The sequence below is a fragment of the Patagioenas fasciata genome, chromosome 2, assembly GCF_037038585.1.
Source record: "Patagioenas fasciata isolate bPatFas1 chromosome 2, bPatFas1.hap1, whole genome shotgun sequence".
NCBI lineage: Eukaryota > Metazoa > Chordata > Aves > Columbiformes > Columbidae > Patagioenas > Patagioenas fasciata.
Genome location: NC_092521.1, coordinates 147,301,582 through 147,321,290, shown reverse-complemented (window position 1 = coordinate 147,321,290; position 19,709 = coordinate 147,301,582). Strand labels below are relative to the sequence as shown.

At 39.4% G+C, this 19,709-nt stretch overlaps 1 protein-coding gene across 3 annotated transcripts in view; it reads left to right on the top strand.

Moving 5' to 3' along the window:
• RSU1 (Ras suppressor protein 1) overlaps positions 1-19,709 on the top strand; it is a 104,883-nt gene that overhangs the window by 19,569 nt on the left and 65,605 nt on the right. For all 3 annotated transcript variants that reach the window (XM_065831270.2, XM_065831272.2, XM_071805186.1), the window contains exons 4-7: positions 3,937-4,057; positions 7,699-7,817; positions 9,349-9,431; positions 9,702-9,816. In XM_065831270.2, coding sequence (XP_065687342.1) covers positions 3,937-4,057; positions 7,699-7,817; positions 9,349-9,431; positions 9,702-9,816 — 438 coding nt within the window. The remainder of the gene's footprint in view (positions 1-3,936; positions 4,058-7,698; positions 7,818-9,348; positions 9,432-9,701; positions 9,817-19,709) is intronic.

The following is a 19,709-nucleotide window of genomic DNA, read 5'->3' as shown; positions in this document are numbered from 1 at the left end:
TTAGTTCCTAAGCAATTGCCACTAACTTCAGGGGGAAAAAAGAGCCTATTTGTTTTTAAAAGCTTTGAAGTATAACAAGTTGCTAGTCCCTCTTTCCAGAAGCATAACCAAAGGCTTCTTACTCTTGGTGTGCAGCCTGTAGGTCCTCTCTTTCATTCTCAGCCAAGCTCTTGAAATCAAGGTGAAGTCTGCAGCTGTCATAGTGAGTCACTGTGTGCGATTCCCAGTACTGAACAAGGGAAAGGAAGCTGTTCCTGGCCTTGTGAAGTGAGGCTTAATATGAATGGGGCTTCATGATGTGACTGAACACAAAGAACGCAAAGGCACTGGGCTGCCAAATTTTACTAGCATTTGCTGAGGGGGAGTTTAGTTGTTAATGACACTGGGCAGCAGATGGTCCTAGAAGAGTTGTTAAGACACTGTGGATCGTACTGTAAATATGTGGGTGAATGGAACCAGGATGCTGACAGTTCACTCTCACAGCTCATCATGAGAAGGTGACTCGAGTGGAATTTGGTATTGCCAGAACATGAATTTCTTGGTACTTGGCAGTCTGCTATATATCTGGGAAGAATTTTGCAACATAACAGTGGGATGGTAGTTGGGATGCTCTTTGTTATGTAAAGTTCAGAACAAATAACATTACATGCCTGTTCACCCTTGCTTGGCCACTGCTGATCTTTAGACCTGAAGGTACTGAACTTGCACGGTTTAGCTACAAGACCAGTACAGCAGTTAACTTGAGGTTTCTGCTTTTCTTTTAATCCAAGAGATCACTCATTCATTTGTATTAAAATGAATCTGAGTTGTTGAGCCAAAAAATAAGCTATTACAGGAAAAAATCCTCTCTTCCCTACCACAGGCCTGGTCTCAAGCTGCTCTTCTGTTTTTCCTTCTCATGAAATACCTTCAACCTCTCCATCCAAACCAAAAAATACAATTTTGTATTGAGGCTTTATATGGCAATTTAACAGGCTGACTCACAAAGTAATTTCATCCAAATTCTCTGCTAAATTTTTAGGCTTTTTCTCATCTAAACCTGCTTTCCCATGCAGCTTTTAGTATATCTTGAAGAAAATAGTGATATAAAGTATCCTAAGTGTGACTCCCAACATGAAATACAATATGCGGGAGTTATACAGATATATCAGAAACCTAGTGGACAGTGTGCAAGGACTCAGCTCCTGTTGTTCACTGGGGAAACTTACACCCATACCCTGCCTAAAGAAAACCAAATTAAAAACCTGAGAAACTAGTCAGTGGAAGTTGAATTTTTCCCATGTTTGCAAGTGGGATGAACAGGTAGAACTTCTGACTCCTCAACTGTGTAGTACCTCACTAAAACATCTTTTTGATGTTGTGATCATCAGTGCAAGTGTAGTCTTTATGAACTAATCTCTGGAAGACATTTTCCTATCTTGATGTGCCTGGGTGTCATCTTTCTACAGGTTGTTTCATGGAGGTGTGATATTGGATGTTTTTTTTTTTTAATTAAGACTTAATGAAGCAGGTAAACAATTCTTGAAATGACTCTTCCTCTCTCCACAGTCTCTTAGCTTAAGTCAGAAGTGAGGTACAAGCTTAAGAATTCATTTTTTCTTAAGGGAAGAACAAGCTGGTTTGGACAGGTATTTGAAAGGACGTGTCACTAGTTCAAGGTAGCTCGGTAACTGGGTCCAGCTTTTTGCTTTGTCACTTATTGTTTGGACTCTCTCAACTTGGGTACTTGTCCCCATCTGACGGTCTGTTCACAGATGCAGAACAGCTTTGCCGCTACTCCATGATGCAGGAGGTCATTAGGTAACTCAGTCTACTGTGACTAAGACTGACTAAATGTGAGGTGCCCATTAACCAACACCATTTCAGCTGAAACATGTAAGGTGTTGCTGGTTTTCCTGTGAGGGTGACACTAACCAGTTGTCTCTGTTTCTGTGGCCTGGGCCCGCAGCGGAGTCAAGAAAGCTTCACATGGCTTCCTGTCCTTGTAGTGGTGGGATTGTCCTTGGTGTAAGCTGCACTTTGTCAGTTGCCTTTGAGAACATTCAGCATCTTGGATAACAGCTCCTTGGTTTCTTTATCATCTCATGGTGGCGCTCACCTTGAAATGCAGGAACTGGTACATAGGCAGCAAAGGTGACCTTAGGTTTGGTAATTCTGGATGTCAGGCTCCTGTTTCTGTGTTCTCACAACACAGCTCTGTGTTACATTTAGCATAACTTGTGGTGTTAAGTTGCACTGTTTTTTTTCTAGGAGAGTGTAATCTCCTACACTGTCAAAAAGGCCAGAAACTTCATACCAAATTTTAATTAATTGCATCAGCAGTGTAACTTCAAGAGAATTGGTTTTGGTCTCTGTTTAGACATTGACTAAACAAAAACTTGTCTGTGCTAGTACTTCTGATTCCTAGTCTTGCATAAACGTAGTACCTATTTGAGAAGAGCAGAAACATGGTTTGTCAATCCATTGCATCTCATCAAAGTCAGATTATAAAGTCTAAGTTCTGAAAGGAAAACATTTAAATACTAGTAATTACTGTTCTGGTGAAATATTGAGGCTGGAAACAGCTGAATTATGTCAATTAAAACCCTCAGTTAACTTCTGTTAGGGAATAATTTAAAACAACAGTAGTAGTACATTGCCCCTTACTTTCCAAAGACACATAATTCTTGCTATTATTGAGTGACAGATACGCATGGACCAGTTGGAAAATAGTGCAAAGGGAGGGCTTTAAAATGTTCAGATTCGCCTTAACGACGTTATAAAAAAAGTCTGCTAAAAATTTCCTGCAATGAATATGACCCTCAACAGTAATATTTATGTAGTGTAATTAGAGTCTTTGTTAGGGATCCTATTATTGTTCACAATGTAATTAGACTTATTATAGTATTGTCACATTTACTAGATTATGTTCTGCTTTGTAAACATTATTGATGCCATTTTAAGACTGAGAGTGCCTCATGCCAACAAATAAAAGAAAATCATGGCCTCATAAAAACTTGTAATTATTTAGATATGCACTCTGTGAGTTCCTGATGCAGGCAAAGTTGAGACTGAACCAAGGTGAATATTGAACACAGGTGCAAGCTTTAGTGCAGGTGATTTGCCAACTCCTTTTTTGTAAACCTCAGCTGTCTGCTTAAATCTCACTAAGTATAAGGGGGAAAGATTACAAATCTGAATAGTTTAACTTTATTTACACAGGGGTACTCATATTGTGCTTCTGCCCTATTTTTAATGTTTCTAGGTAATAACCAGATATCGATTTGTTGGTAATCCATTGTAGCTATGTATGTGTATTGATCAGTTAGTGATTCACTCATGGGAGGTAACTGAAAATGGTCTTGTCTAAACAGTTCATCTTTTAGGGCTGAACTTAATTTTTTGTAAATTTGTTTTCTTGTATCTGAAATGGACAAGAACTAAATTATTTAAGCAGTATGTAGAATGGGCCATTGCTAAAAATGAATTTTTATCTCATATTTACTGTTAAAGACCTTTAATAAAACTGTTGTCTTGGTGTACCTACTTGGTATCATTTGTTTCCTCAACTCAAAGAACGAACTAATCTGAGTCCCTTAGGCTCTGCTCTTTTGAGACATGTGTGTGCTACATGAACTAGAAGGATGATCTGCTTCTCTTTGTTATTCTAAGAACGCTTGTTGTCCTTGTCTCTCTCCTGCAATGGTTTTTGCTATTCAAAACACCTTACAATACTGGTATTAATTTTCTGGTGAGCACAAGGTGCCTGCTCTCAGCCATGAGAACAGATTCCAGATAAGAGGCTTTTTTGATATAAACTTCTCTTTTATTGCAGTTGCTATTAGATGCTGTTCCTGCTGTCAGCCGCTGTACAAACAGAGCAAAAGGCAGGTGCTAGCGGAGCATCTGTAGTCTCGGTAGCTTGTTCTAATTCTCACTGTGAAAACTTTCCCACAGCTGTGCCAGCAAACATCGCAGACCTGAGAAACATAGAAGTGCTCAACTTTTTCAACAACCAGATTGAGGAGCTGCCTACACAAATTAGCAGCCTTCAGAAGCTCAAACACCTGAATCTTGGGTGCGTATCTTAATGCAAAAATTCACTGTACTACAGGTACTGTCAAATGTTGTCACAACTGAACCCGAAACAACTTATTTTTTTGATATTAAAATTTCTAAAAGAAAGTGTTTGTGAGGATAATTTGGCAATTATGGCTTCAGAGTGTTTAGACAGTGTCCTGTATAGCCAGATACTTGAAAGTGATCAAGCACTTACTCTGGTATACTGATAACCATTTAAGGACAACAGCAACTCACATTCATCTAATACTGAAGTTAAACTTAACAGTTATTGAATTTTACTTCCCTAGCAAACGTTTCTTAATGCTGTGGTTGCTGTGTAAGAGCCAGGCTCTTATTTTCTGTTCTGTTTTTAAAATATAATTAAAAATAAATTTAAAAAAACCCACAAACAAACAAAACCACAAAAAAACCCCACCACCAAACAAGAAACCACAAGAAACCACTCCCCTGCCCTGAAACCAAATGTTAATCTTTCCATGTTAATGTAGGGCCTTAATTACAAAGTCCCAAATTTGGGATGAAAGAAATTTTAGTTTCTATTAAACCTGTAGAAGCAGCAGCAAATCTTAAAATGTAATGTGCATTTAATTCAAAGAGCTATTATTGTCTGAATTTGAGCCAGAGGCATTCCTATTAAGTATTCAGATATATTCCAGTAGAGGTGCTGATACTTTATAATGACTACAGTTGCAAAAGGCTTTTGTGAATTATTAGAATAAATGTGAGCCACAGAACCTTCTCAAAACTAACCGGACACATTAAAGTGTAACTACTTAAGAAAGCAGTAGTAGGGCCAAGCTTTAGCTTTATAGGCTTCTCATGGAAAGCATGCTTATATTTTATAAATTCAAACTTCTGAACACTTTAATCAGAGACATTTTTTATTATTAAACTTCTGAACACTTTAATCAGAGACATTTTTTATTATTATTTTAAATATCAAATTATTTTGGCTAGGCTCTGTGTATCTTGCTTTAGAGGCATTTGTAAAGTGCTGATAATTGAATTGCATCCTGAACTGTTGAAATGGCAATAAATGTTTTCATGATGATCTGTCTCTCTAGTCTTGGTCACTTCAGACCTTTAGCACACCCTAATATCTGTTTGAACCTGGGGGTTAATATTTGCTCTGAAAAGCAGCATTGTATATGCCTTGGGAGTTAAAATCCATGTTTTGAAATGGCACATGGAAATGTTGCTCTGGATAAAGGAAGTAAGAAGTTGGGATCTTTCCATGGATTGAAGCAGTAACAAGTGTTCGCGTACTGGTCTTCACTACATTTTTTCTGTTAATGTAGTATGAAGGGTCCCTTGGGGTTAACACCAGCAGACAGTTAGGTCTGGAACCACAGTTGCTACCTTCATGTGTTATGTGGTCCAAGTTCTTTCAGATTATATGTCCTTACTTCTTAATCCCCTCCTTACCCATATCCTTCCAGACACAGGTTTAGTTCTGCAAAAATGGGTTCTGGATCAGTGAAGGGGAAACTACTCTGCCCTGGTAGTTTGGGGCTTTGGGGTAGTGACCAGAAACTCTCTCCTCATCTGCGGGCCATGTGTACACACCGGACATCAAAACAACCCTCCGGGCGACAGGGAGAGCTTGAATAAGAGCACAGATCATTTGGGGGAGTATTTTGGTGCAGAAGGATCAAGGAGTGGGGTGGGAGCACTGAAAGCTTTTAAAAAAAAATAAAAAAGGGAAGGCAGGTGTGGCACAGTTTCTGTGGCACAAGCTCAGTGTTTGAACTTGTGCTGGTTAGGGACCTTCACCTGGATTTCTTTGCATGCGAAAGAATAGATACGTTCTGCCTGTTGTCGGCAGGGAGAACATTTTCTCTCCCTGTTCCTTGCTTACAAAAGGGAAGGCCATGGGGGCATTTACTCTTCTTAGCGGTGAAAAAGGAGCTGCTTTCTTTAGACCTCTTTGATACAAAGAACAGTTCTAAAAGCAGTGACAAGTCTGCAGTAGAAACAGTGGAGAATGTCTTTCTGTATTTTAATAGCTACTGCTGCAGCAGTAGTACTGTAGGTGTAGGGCTTTTCATTGGGGATGAGGAGAAGCAAGATTGAATTCAGAATTTAGCTACAGAGAGCTGACCTCTAACATTTCATGTTCTGGTGGGGCTGGTTTATGCAAAAGTGGAAGAGAAAAAGGATTATTAGTATCTGAGCGTCTGTAAAAGAAATGTAGGTGCAGTCATCATGCTTAGTCTGGAGGTGCGGCTGCTCTTGTGTTTAATTCCACGTGCCAAGGGCTTTTAGAAGGTAGGCTTAGTGAGTGCCCTGGAGATGTCTTGCACAGTGTTTGACAAATATTGTGTGAGGTGGGAAGGGAAGGCCCTAGAGACTAGAGTGAAAAGTCATTATTTTTGGGTACCAAACTTTGTTAGTACTATACTTTGAGTTTTCATAGTTTTTAGCATTACATCACACTCCATACATTCACATTCTATCTTCTCTTGACTTCAATTGTGGCTGTATCTATTTATCACTTTTGTGTCAGAAGGAGAGTCAAATTAAGAATATATTTAGAGGTAATGTGAAAGGTCATGATTGTTTCCCATGAAAAGAATAAAATCCAGTTCTTCGTATTAGCTATCTGTACATCTTCCTGAGGATGCCTGTTTTCTCTGTTCCACTTTCAAACCCAAGTGACAAATGAAGTGATAGCTATACAGGCAACCTATATGTTTGGTGTAAATACACTAGGGACAGGAGAAATTATGGGCTGGTAGTTCTTTTCCATTCCTGTGATAAAGCAGGCACAGCTCTAGTTTGTACACTAACAGTGAGGTGCTATGAATATCATCTCCAGCTCCTTGCCTTTCTTTGTCATTGTAGCAGCTCTAGTGTTTATCTCAATCACCTTGTTCAAGCCCTTTGAGGTCAGAAAAATGTTTTCTGTAGCTTGTCTACTCCAGGTTATCAGAGGACCTTTTTTCTCCTGTTAGCTTTTGCCAGTAGGAATGGGTGTTCTAAACCCTCTGAGACTGGCTGAAAGAACTATATTTAGACTAAGCCTCATCAGTCAGAGGGCTGACACCTTATTTACCTCATGCTCAATTTGCATCAACAGTTAGTTATCTAGTGACACAGATTTGTTGTTCTTGAGAAGGGGTTTGGGCAGCAGTTATCAGTGAATGCAAATACTGTGCAGTCAAGGTGCTCCTTGTCTTATTTGGTACCGTGGTGAAGAACTATGTGGTATGGGGGAGCGGCAGGTGGTAAAGATGCCTTGCAAAAGGGTAGTTTGTAGTTGAGCTAACAGGTAGGTCACCTACCAAGGACCAGCTTGCTCAGTGGCACGCTTTAGGCTGACCATAGCTTTAGGCTGAGCATAGCACTGTGGCGTGGTTCTCCCTTTTGCTTCATGTTTCAGGTGTGGCCGTTGACTGACATAACAGATGGGATCCCTTGTGAGTAAATAAGCATTTATGGGAGTAAGAGGTGAGGAAGGTCTGTGTCACAAAAGACTTACTCAGTGTCTTGTAGTATCAAGACCTTTTCAAAACAAAAGGCATTTTTAGTGTAGATCACATTTTTTTAGAAATAAAACTCTTGTTGCTTGTATTATTCCTACCAGACAAAGTGAACACTAATGTCATGTTCTGCTTTTTTCCTCTTCACCTACAGCATGAACAGGTTAAACACCTTGCCAAGAGGATTTGGCTCTTTACCAGCGCTGGAGGTTCTTGACTTGACTTACAACAACTTAAATGAAAATTCTCTACCAGGAAACTTCTTCTATCTGAGTGAGAAACTTTTCTAAAAACTCTACAAATCTTCATGATATGGTGCTTTGCTTTCTGCAGTTGAAATTTATTTGATGGAGACCAAACTCAGACAGAATTTTTTCTGATATTTATGTTTTCCTTTGAATGTCTCTTGAATATTTCTACATAGCTCAGCAGTATTTATCACTGATATACAGTCATCTGACACCATTGAACATGAGGAGACTTGGTTAGTAATGGTATATTAGTTTTCTTCTGAGTAATATTTCCTTGAATCCCACACTCAGTTAAACTTAAAACATCATGGAAGCTTGCAAACCTCAAGGGAAGGTAAACTCTTTTGTAAGGCAACTGTTGTGTGTTGACTCTGGAAATAATTGTGTTCCGGTCGCAGGGGGATTGGACTAGATGATCTTTTGAGGTCCCTTCCAATCCCAAACATACCGTGATACTGTGATGCTTCATTGCTGGAATGGTTTTAACAATGTGTTGATGTTGAAGTGTCTGGTGTGTTAAAAAGTATGAGAAGGTTACAAAGCTTGGCACAGGAGGGTAGAGCTAAGCTGACCTTTGCACACATTAAAAATACATACTCAGGGTTAAAATAAAGGCATTGTGCTGCATATGTGCAAAAGGGCTGCATTTTGGTTGCCTAAGCAACTTGAATTCTTGCACTTTCTGGATTTCAGTGACTCTGCTACCTTACTGGTCATTTCAGTGAATTATGCTGAAGTGGCTGCAGGATCAGTGCATTTGGCAGCCAAAGTGACAAGCGAGGGGAGAGGAAGGATGGCTGCAGTGTGAAAGAGGTTCCGTGATTGTAACCTGACAGAGGGAAATTTTTAAGTCAGCATTATTCAAAACAGTCACATATAACAAAAAGAGGATGAGGAGTAAACTGTGTAAAAGAAATAGGATCTCATGTGTGGTAGGAAGGAGAAGTTTTGCTGACCTGACCACCTTCCCGCTACACCCAACAGGCTTTGGCCAGCTACATGGTTGTGCTGGATCATCTCTCTTTTTTTTTTGTGAATTTTTTAGAGACTAAATGTGGAAATTACAGATTTTACAATTTATGTCTTCTGGATTGCTCTGTTTTAAGATCTCGTTCCCAGTGTTAGGCTGTGCTTTTTCTAGAGCTTAACATAGATGTGTATTTGTCCAGAAAACTCAGATGATTTTTTTTTTTAGTGTTTGTTTAGGATGCAAATTTATGTAATAAAAAAGACTCAGGGTAATAAAGAGTAGTGACTGTACTCTGACAGCTGAGCATTGAGACTATGTGCCAGAACCTGCCAGAGTCTACTATTGTAGAAATTGTTAATTGTGCTGGTCCTTTTGAATATAGATGTTTTCCTGAACTCACCAACAATACAATACGCCAGTAAATCTAAGTTTGACCTGCTCGTTGTTATTGTGAGCCCTGGGTATGTCAAAGGCTTTTCACCAAGTCAGGGTTATTAATCAAACCTGACTCCCTTTTATTGATTAGACCTCAAATGGTTGGGTTATATGCCACCCTGTTTATATATTGCTATTTAATTTGCAGCCACCCTGCGTGCACTCTATCTAAGTGACAACGATTTTGAAATCCTGCCGCCAGATATTGGGAAGCTCACAAAGTTGCAGATAGTAAGTAATTTATCTAAATTCTTGGAAAATCAATTCACTTTTGCAACGCTTGTAGGAATAGAATCTAGTCAATTTGAGGAGTCATAGGGCATGTTTGCAGGAATAGACCACTACACCTGGAACTGCTTCTTGTTTACCAGCAGACACTTGTAAATAAATTGGAAGAATCGAGTGTTTAGGAGAAAGATGGGGGCAGAGGAAGTAGAATTCTGTTTTAAGCTGCTTTATAGTAACTGAAAATTGTTCTGACTACTTTATATTCACTCTTAGCTGAGTCTTAGAGACAATGACCTGATATCACTGCCTAAAGAAATTGGTGAGCTCACGCAGCTCAAGGAACTTCATATCCAGGGAAATCGTCTTACTGTGCTGCCCCCAGAACTAGGTAAGGTTATGGATGATCACTTATTTATTTGAATAATAATGATAATGATGCACTGTGTTTCCTCTGAAACAAAAGCAGTTGTTAAACTCTAGGAAATTATTATGCTTAAGTTGTCATTGCTGCTAATATTTAGTTTCCCTTGAGAAACACTCATTTTTCACTCCTGCTGGATATGAAGGAGGGGCCAGATGATGATGTGTGTTTGGTTTTATTAGTTTTTTACATGTTACATTATCCTGTGTATTAGTACACCTGATTGCCAATTTGTATATAGCATCTAGCTTTATACATTGTATCATAAATATTTGGTCTGCAAAGATATTCTTGTCTCTGCCTAGGTTGTGAGAACGTTCTTTGGATATCCCAAAACTATATTAAGCAAAACTGATAGCAGTATAAGTGGCTTTTTGTGACTGTTCCAGTAAAAATGGAAGTTTGTTCAATTAGAGCAAAATATATAGATAAATTAGAGGAATTTTTCATTTTTCTATTGCAGTAGCCTAAATTCCTTTAGTGAATTGACAGCTCTTTCACTTAAAGCAGTGAAGCTCGTTAGCATACTTTGAATTTGTGATATTGGGCATTTAAATATGACTACAAGTGGCTTATTTCAAACTATAGAGTTTTTATTTGAAACTTAAGTGTTGATTTTGCTAAATTTGCTTTGCAGTATTTCATTTTATGTGAGGGGCATTAAGTTCAATAGAAGTTGTCCCTGTTTGCCCCAAGCCAGAATTTGGTTTCTGATGTTTCCTGACAAACTTCATAAATATTTTGTTGGGAATAATTTTGCTGCATCGATTACCTGTTGTTCAAACAGCTGTTAAACAGGTTTTACACCTTGTTTCTTGTTATTGTGAACTGTTACATAGGGAAACTTCTTTGTTTCTATTAGTACCTTCCAAATAATAGTTCCCAAAACTCAGAAGGTTAGTGACTGAAGTCAGCATGATAAAGCAAAATTATTTGTTGTCATAAAAACTTGCTTTGACCCATTAGAGTGTGTGGCAGCTGTGAGCATAAATGTGACCATCTGCAATGTATGCTTTTTGTTTTATACAGCAAAGGAAAGCATCTACTTTTCTGTTTTGTGATGTGGGGGAGGATGTTTGTTTTGTCCCTTCTTTGCTTACCCATCATGGGTTTTCTGCCTTTATCAATCTAGCTGACTATATGATGCTGAGTGTTTTGGGGCTTTTGTTTGTGTTTGTTTGATTTTGTTGTGTGGTTGTTGTTTGTTTTGTTTTTTCCTGCCTGTTTTTCCTCACTACTGGTAGATAAAAGTTGCTCCCATTTCCTTAATTTCAGGTGTTTATTCCTTGACACAAGTATACTTTATTTAGCTTTTTGTGAAAGTTGTATTTATTTATAAAGTCTCTTTCAGCAGCAATAACATTTCAGAAGCCTCTACTATCTGTAAATGTACTTTTCTGTAGCTTCCTGAATTATAGCCTTGCTTTAATCCAGAAAGTGGAAGTTAAATGCTGCACTGAGTCTAACCACCTTCTGTGGCTTATTAAGTGTTCTAAACATGCTGTTGCCTTACAAGTATAACAGCAATTCATTTTAAGTGGTTTTACCATCATTGTCCAAAACAAATGAAAATGTTTGAAACAAAATTCTTGATGTTTGTTTTGCGCTGACCTGCAAAACTCGAGATGGCTAAGGGAAGCATTTCTCATCTTAGTTAACATTTGTTTGCATTATAGAACAGTATCACAATCTGACAGAAAAAGGACTTGTACTTTTGCCTCACGTGATCGGGATGAGGTGGATTGACACAGCTTGAGTGCTTGTCACCTACATTCTTTGTTATTCAACTGCTATTCTATAAATTATTCTTTCCTCTTCATGTGTTAATTTACCAATGTTTCATTTTATGGTCTTACCCAAGGGCCTCATTCATGATTGGTTGGTGTAATTTCTATTGCAGTCTATGCCACATGTAGCACTAGAACGATTTCAGATATTTAAAATGGCTTAGATTTTGGCATACATTTCCAGAGGACGTTACACTGAAGTCTTCATTTGTAAGTTGTGCAAGTTGCAAGCATGTTTACTGTGCAAAACGATGTTCTTGCTTGATTCTAGGCAAACATTTAGGGAATGGATGTTACTAGATGGAGCACCAAGCTGGGCTTTGAACGGTGTGTTTGAGACTGGGTAGGGACAAGCCATAGACAAGTGTGAATCTACTGAATGGTTAAGAAAGGTCATTTCACCTCTGTAGCCTTGTTTTCCTTTCTGCAAACCAGGACAAGTTAGAGAAGCACACCTTTGCAGGCAGCTTTACGGTCAGCCAGGGAAAGGTGGCATGTGAGCGTTACACCCTAATGAATAAACTCCTAATTCCATAGTCACCATCTGAGAGAAAAGCAATTTTATCTGCTGCCTGAGTTCTGCCTCCTAAATTTTTAAAATTGATTTATAATGTAAGGAAAACTATCCAAATAGTTTGTGCTGAGCATGTTCGATAAATAGCTTTTCAATGAGCAGGTCCTGTTTGCATTAATCGGAGGTACTGCTGTTCCATTTAAAGTAAACAGTCTTTCCTCTCTCATTATCACTTTCCTGATTAAAGGTGCTGAAGTCTTTTTATTGGCTTAGTTTTGGACAATGGTGGACAGCAGAGTCATTAGATATTCGTTTATCAGGGAGATGGCCACAATAAAAACACCAGAATAAAACAGTATATTTGACTGTGAGGTAAGGAAGGGTGGTATATTAAACTGGTTTTTAAAGGTAGTGGAAATAAGTGCAGAAGAAGGCACGGGGAGTAGTGCATGAAAAAAGGCCACAGCCAGCCCCTGGGATCACGATGTTGGAATGGATACACCAATAAATAAAATCCTACAGTCTGCTCTTAATTTCACCCAGTGTGATTAAGCATGGCACGTGTCAGCACGAGGGCTGGGGAAGTTCGGTATCATCCTCCTCTGTGTTTAGCAGAGAATACCTGTTGCTAATTAAAAAAATATATCTATTCCTGCCCAGGAGGAAAGGAGGGGACTGGAAGAGGGCACGGGTGCTCTGGGTGAGAGCGCTTGTCTGTAAATACAGTACATGTGAGTGATGAACGCAGGAAATGGCTGGGAGTAGGTGGGTGGAATTTGCAGCTTGTTTTTATCGTTTGTCTCTCGAAACCCTGTTCATGAGGAATGGTGGTGGGCAGTCATATATAAACTTTAAAGAAGCGCTGGCATTTTTTTTCCCTAGCATTTAAAAGGTTATGTGCTGCATTGCGAGACAAATAAATCATGATTCACTGCAACAGCAGAGTTGCAGTCAGTTATATAAATTGCCAAGGAAGCACTAAATCTGTCACTTTGTGTATTCTGACCATTTAACAATTGGGATGGTGTTTGGGAAAAAAAGCCGAGTAGAAATAAGAACCACGTAAAGTGGCACATGGAATTAATAAGATCAACGATGGTGTTTTAAGTTCATTGTATGGTTATCTGTGTGGACCCGTATGTGTCACGTAAAAGACTTAGGGGAGTCAGGAGCATAAGAGTGGTATATGGTACAGAATATTCACAAAATTGCAGCTAAAGGTAAACAGACACCCAGAGACTGTAACTAGCTTATTTGTAGGTTTGTGATTTTGATATGAAAACAAATGGCATGGTTTTTAAACCCCAGATTTTAACGTTGACTGTGTTTTTTACTCTGCCGCCAGCACACCTGTGTGCACACACGTACACAGAGTTCGCTCATATTTATGCATGTGGGAAGAACAGCAATTTCTAAGGATACATTTTTAATTATCATCCTCTTTTGCCAAAACTGAATGTTGGCATCAGTGGCTTTTTGGTATGCTATTCAATACTGTTCTAGTTCATCAAATAATTTCCTCATGTAAAGGGAGACACTGTCAAAACTGTCAAGTTAGGTATATACTTGAAAAAGTCACATTTTAAAACAAACAAACAAACAAAACCAACTTGATGGGGTAAGTAGCCATGTTCTTCTTTAAGGAGGGTGAAACATTTTGTAAATTAAACCTCTATGTCAGAATGGCTAAGTAATGCTTTAATCATTCTTTAGTTTTGAACAGGTAAGTTATCTTCTGTGGATAAAGGATTGGTTTTAAATAGAAAGTTCAAGGAATCCTGCCAGAAGTCTCAATGTTTCCATCACAGGAAGACCTGAGCAACCTGATCTAGTTGAAGATGTCGCTGCTTGTTGCAGGGGGGTTGAACTAGATGACCTTTGAAGGTCCCTTCCAGCCCAAACTATTCTATGACATTTTAAAATTTCGGCTTTTGAGATGACACTGGAATTTGTTAATGGATAGTATATTATGCAAAGTAGTTTCTGCCATTATTTGTTCAAGTTAATGTTCACCAAAACAGCAGTTTATTTAGGTTATTATAATGTGTCTGTGCAAAACCAGGAATCACTTACTTCTCAAAAGGTATTTATTTTCTAAATATGCTTGATATAAATGCCAAGATTTTCTTATTTCAGTATAAACTGTCACGACACTCTACACAATGCAACACTACTCACAGCTGTAAATACAGGTCTGTGGTGCTTGTTGGAAGCCTGAACATCGTGGGGCTCTTCAGACACCAGCTCTGAGCACTGGAACAACTAATTGATACCTTGCTATTTTAAAAAAAATTACCTGTTTCTACTTTTGGAACTAAGGCAAAAGTGGTATTAGAAAGTAAGGACCTTTACGAAACTTCCCAGTAGAAAAACTAAATAATTTGTTTTCTAGGGCTACTGGCTGTTACTAGTTGAAGAATAACAGAAAAATGTACATACCAAGATAGGTCACGAACAGATTATGTAAGAAAAGCTTATCTGAAATTTGTGAATATTCCTATTGTCTTTTTCATTTTAGACTTATTTTAAGTTAAACAAAACCAACACCAAACCACACCATTTTTTCTGTAGTTAGAAACCAGGCTGATTCACAGAGAACTTGATTGGAATTTAGGTGTATGGGAAGAGGTGACAGCTCTGTAGTTTCATTATGCACAGAAAGATGTTGTCTATAGCCCATCATCTAGATTTACAGCACAGGCATTTATTTCCTTACACTGCTGTAATTCTTGCCAAACTTTCCAAGATTCAGATTTGTTCTGACATTAGTTTTTAAAATATGCAAGTCCTACTGTCGCTTCTCAGATGACTACAGTGTGTGTGTAGGCTTTCCTGATGTTGACTGTACTCTGATTGTAAGTACCATCAGCATAATAATGATGTTTCTGTCAGCAAATATTTCATCTGTTCTGTCAGAGCTGTGGTAGGTAAGAGTACCATAATTAGAGCCAATCTGAGCAAATGCTGTTGTTAAATTTGGTTCATTTTACATGTTTCATAGTACTTAAAAGCAGTTTTGCTCTTCTAAGTGCTTGGCAACCTATGTTTGAATGGAAGTTTTAAAGGTGCAGGGCAAACACAGTACAGTGAATCCTTTTTGTGCTCATATTTTTAAATTAACTAGATTTTGGTCTGATAGGGACCCTTCAGAGAGAGAATGCTCTGTTGAATTCCCGTGTAATTGGGAATCCCAGGGGACTTTCTGAGATTGGAAAATACGTGCAATATGTTTCAAAATGAATTGGGATGCTGATCCTCTAAGCCTGTAATACTGCCTGTGCCATTAAAACATCTTTGTAGTTAAACTGCTTTGACATCATGTTAATTCCTTTTGTTCCAAAACCCTTCTGTCGCATAGTATGTTTCTTGGGTTTCTTCACTGGACAGACTTAGCAGTGACTGTCTCTCAAAACTGGGAGGAGTGGCTGACACGCCAGAAGGCTGTGCTGCCATCCAGCGAGACCTGGACAGGCTGGAGAGTTGAGCGGGGAAAAATTTAATGAAATATAACAAGGGCAAGTGTAGAGTATTGCATCTGTGCAGGAACAACCCCAGGTTCCTGTGTAAGTTGGGGAACAACCTGTTATAGAGCAGTGTAGGGGAAAGGGACCTGGGGGTCCTGGTGGACAGCAGGATGACCATGAGCCAGCACTGTGCCCTTGTGGCCAGGAAGGCCAATGGCATCCTGGGGTGTGTTAGAAGGGAGTTGGTTAGTAGGTCGAGAGAGGTTCTCCTTCCCCTCTACTCTGCCCTGGTGAGACCACATCTGGAATATTGTGTCCAGTTCTGGGCCCCTCAGTTCAAGAAGAACAGGGAACTGCTGGAGAGAGTCCAGTGCAGGGCAATTAAGATGATTAAGGGAGTGGAGCATCTCCCTTATGAGGAAAGGCTGAGGGAGCTGGGGCTCTTTAGCTTGGAGGAGACTGAGGGGTGACCTCATTAGTGTAAAGGGTGAGTGTCACAAGGATGGAACCAGGCTCTTCTCAGTGACAACCAATGACAGGACAAGGGGCAATGGGTACAAACTGGAACACAAGAGGTTCCACTTAAATATGAGAAGAAACTTCTTCTCAGTGAGGGTAACAGAACACTGGAACAGGTTGCCCAGGCGTGTTGTGGAGTCTCCTTCTCTGGAGACGTTCAAACCCCCCTGGACTCCTTCCTGTGTAACCTCATCTAGGTGTTCCTGCTCCGGCAGGGGGATTGGACTAGATGATCCTTTGACGTCCCTTCCAGCTCCTGACATTCTGTGCTTTTGTGATTGTTGCTTTGCCCCCGAGATTCTGCTCAGCACCAGATGTGTTACACAGAGCAGTGAAGGAAACGGTATTTCCAGCACACCATGGCACCTTTCAAAGGCAGAAATTGGTGAAACTTAGCAATACTTGTTGGACTTCTAGGGAATTGTCTCTCTCTTAAATTAGGAACGTAAGAGAAATGAATTAGTCATAAGTAATTTGAAATAACTTCAAAAAGACTATAGGAAACATTTTGAAGGAATGTCTTGGATTTTTGACAAAATGCTCTTTCTTCGCCTATTCCCCTTAGCTACCCACACAGCTGCATCAGCCGAGTTCGTTGTCTTGGTACCTGGATGCTGAGTGTGGTGGAGTTTGGCTGTTGAAGGGGTGTGATTTCTCATGTGGAAATACAAGCCATTAGCAGTGTTGTTAGGTAGGAGTGCCTGCTGTGCTGCATTGGATAAGTTCCTGTTTTATGGCTTTCATCTATGAATTTTACGTATTATTTACTGTTTCTACTACTTGTCCTGAGAAGGTTTGTTGTGTGGAGTGATGGTAGAAATTGCCAGGGCTCTCCTCTTGTTCCTGAAGAGTTAACCACTCCTCCTGTCACCTGAATATGGAAATGTGAGTTTGCCCAGCCAGGTTAGGTCTGTATTCTGCCTGTACTTAGTACCTGAAACGCAGTTTAAGGGAGAAGTTCAGCATTTCATGCATTTTGTTGTCTGTCCCAGGTTTCATCTGCAGTGCTGGCACATTCTGGAGTGAAAGTCTCGTTGTGCTGGACTCCCCATACCTTTCACTTCCATATAATGATTCTGGCTGGCCTTTGGTATGATGCTGGAATTTTGTATACATATCTCAGGACTAAATTTGCTTTGTTTTAAACTCTCTTCTGTGAAAGATTGAGCTGAGACAGTGCTGGAGGGTAAAATCGTCTTCCCATAGGATTAATTGTAATAGTGTGTAGTGGCAGAGCCCCCTCCTCGCCCCTGGGGGGATGGGGTTGTTGCCGGCCTGGCTGAGAGGTGAATCCAGAGACAAAAGAAACTAAAGGAGCACCATTAGAAGGTAACAACGAATGAGCAGTCATGGGACACATGCGTGCAGAGCACGTGGACTGTACATGCAGCCTATCATGTTATTGTATAGCACGAGTTACAACCAATCACATTGTTGTAAGGCGTGGACAGGGCAGCTTTGCTATAAAGCTAGCCCGGTCCGACAATAAAGCGAACTCTGTGAACATCACATTGGTGTGTCAGGTTCCGTGTCTTGCATGGAAAAAGCAACAATAGTGGTAGCTGCAGCAACACCAGTTTGCCCTGTATCCATTCACCTTTACATCAAGGGTAAAGAATTTGAGATTTAGTTCGTCTGCTCTTACTTTGTGTTTCAGCTGTGGCCGTTTTGCTAAGAGTGGAGGCAAATGTAGATATTCTGGGATCACACAGAATAATCAGTCTTTATTTAACCTGTCAAAGGAAAGAGTGAGAGGAGACTGAGCTGCCGATCCTCACCGACTCCATGAAAAGCAAGCACAGGTTCTCCTTCTCCGTTGTGTCTTGGCAGAAGCAGCAGTGTTTGAGAACTAAGGCAGCTCAGTTCAGCAATGAAATAAAGAATGAATTTAAAGTGAGCCATTTGAACAAGACACCGCTGGCAGAGTCTCCATTTCTTGATGTTTTCAGGTGTTTTTCTGTTTGAAATGCCTTTGTTAAACTTTTCAGCTACTGAACTGTCGCAGAGATCATGTATCCAAGTGAACTTTCAAGTTGGGGTCTAATCTCTGAATTTATTATTGGAAATTATTGTTTACATCTAAGAAGTTGTTAGAATAATGTGTGATGTTACAGTATCTGAACACCTGTTCTCTGTCCCTGAAAATAATGGTAAAACTAAGGATGGGCTTAGGCTTCGGTGCCTGGTTTTCGGATTGCTCCTTCAGCCTTCTCCTGCCCTGGGACCTCCTGTGTGATGCTCACAGGTGAGGCTGCAGATGTTCCCATCTGTGTGGTCAGAAAAGCAGTCAAAGGAAGACTTGCAGCCTGCTTCTGTTTGATGGATGCTGTGGTGCTTTTGTTTGGTTTATTTGTGTGTACTGAATCTGTTTTCTTCTTATTTGAGACTTGAACCTTTTCCCCTGTTACATAAAACTACCACAAATGTGGTTTGGGGCTTCTCTGAAGTGCTCATGGCTCCAAATGATACTGTCAGACCTTCAGTACAAGGATGCAGGGCGATGGGCCAGATCTTTTGGAGGCACTTCAGTCTAGGTTTGGATTTACTAGTTGTTTTCTTTTAGTGCACAGAAACTCATCAATAAGCGAATGTATATTTTCGACATATGCTGTGGAGCTGTAGATTTGTTTATCGTACTGGATATTTCTGTGAACATTTCTGCTGGTTCCAAAAAGAACAAGTCACACTTATATACAAGAAGTCTTTGCTCTCTGTTGTCTTACTGCTCCATTATAACTGCTGTTTAAATCTGTTCTCTTCTGTTAATAGTTCTTCAAAAGTGATAGAGGTCTTTAAAGCAGAGATGATCTTACTTGTTTATAGGAATAATCTGAGTTACCAATCCACAGCTTACACGTGCTTAAGACTGGTGTAAAAGTCATTTACTTTTGATAACATTTTGTGACGTAGAAATCAGTATATATTTTCATTTTTTTACATAGATTTTAAGACATCATTCACAATAAATTGCTTTGGTATCATTTTTATGACATAATAGTCATGATATTTCTTCCACCCCCACACTTAAACCAATCTCTTTCTCTATGGAGACAAAGCACATGGCACAAAAGTAATAAAAATTGTAAGCTCTGTAGTGTAAAGCAAATCTAAAACAAGCCAGGACAGACATTTTTTTACATATAACCTAAGTTTAAATTTAGTGTGGTGGATTGATCACTTACTTAGCCTTTAATAAAATAGGATTCAAGGGTCTTTATATCTAAATAAAGAAATAAAAGTAATTTAATTCCTCCTGTCCTTATGTATGACGGTGATAGAATAAGAGCTTTGTGTTGTAAAGGAAAAGAACATTTACGTTGCAGTCTTCAGAGAAATTGCTAAAAGGGATGTGTTACAGCTTGAGGACTCTCCTTGAGGTCAGTGCAGTAGAGTGTTCGCTGGAAGGTGACTCAGAGCATCAATGGGACACAGATGTGAAACTCCACAGTATACAGGCTAAAAATTATTTCAATTGATTTTAATGAAGCTCCACTAGGGATGAATTTAAACCATTACAAAGAAGCGTTGATCTGGCATTTTAGAGCTAGGATCATGTTTCTTGTGCTGAATGCCAAT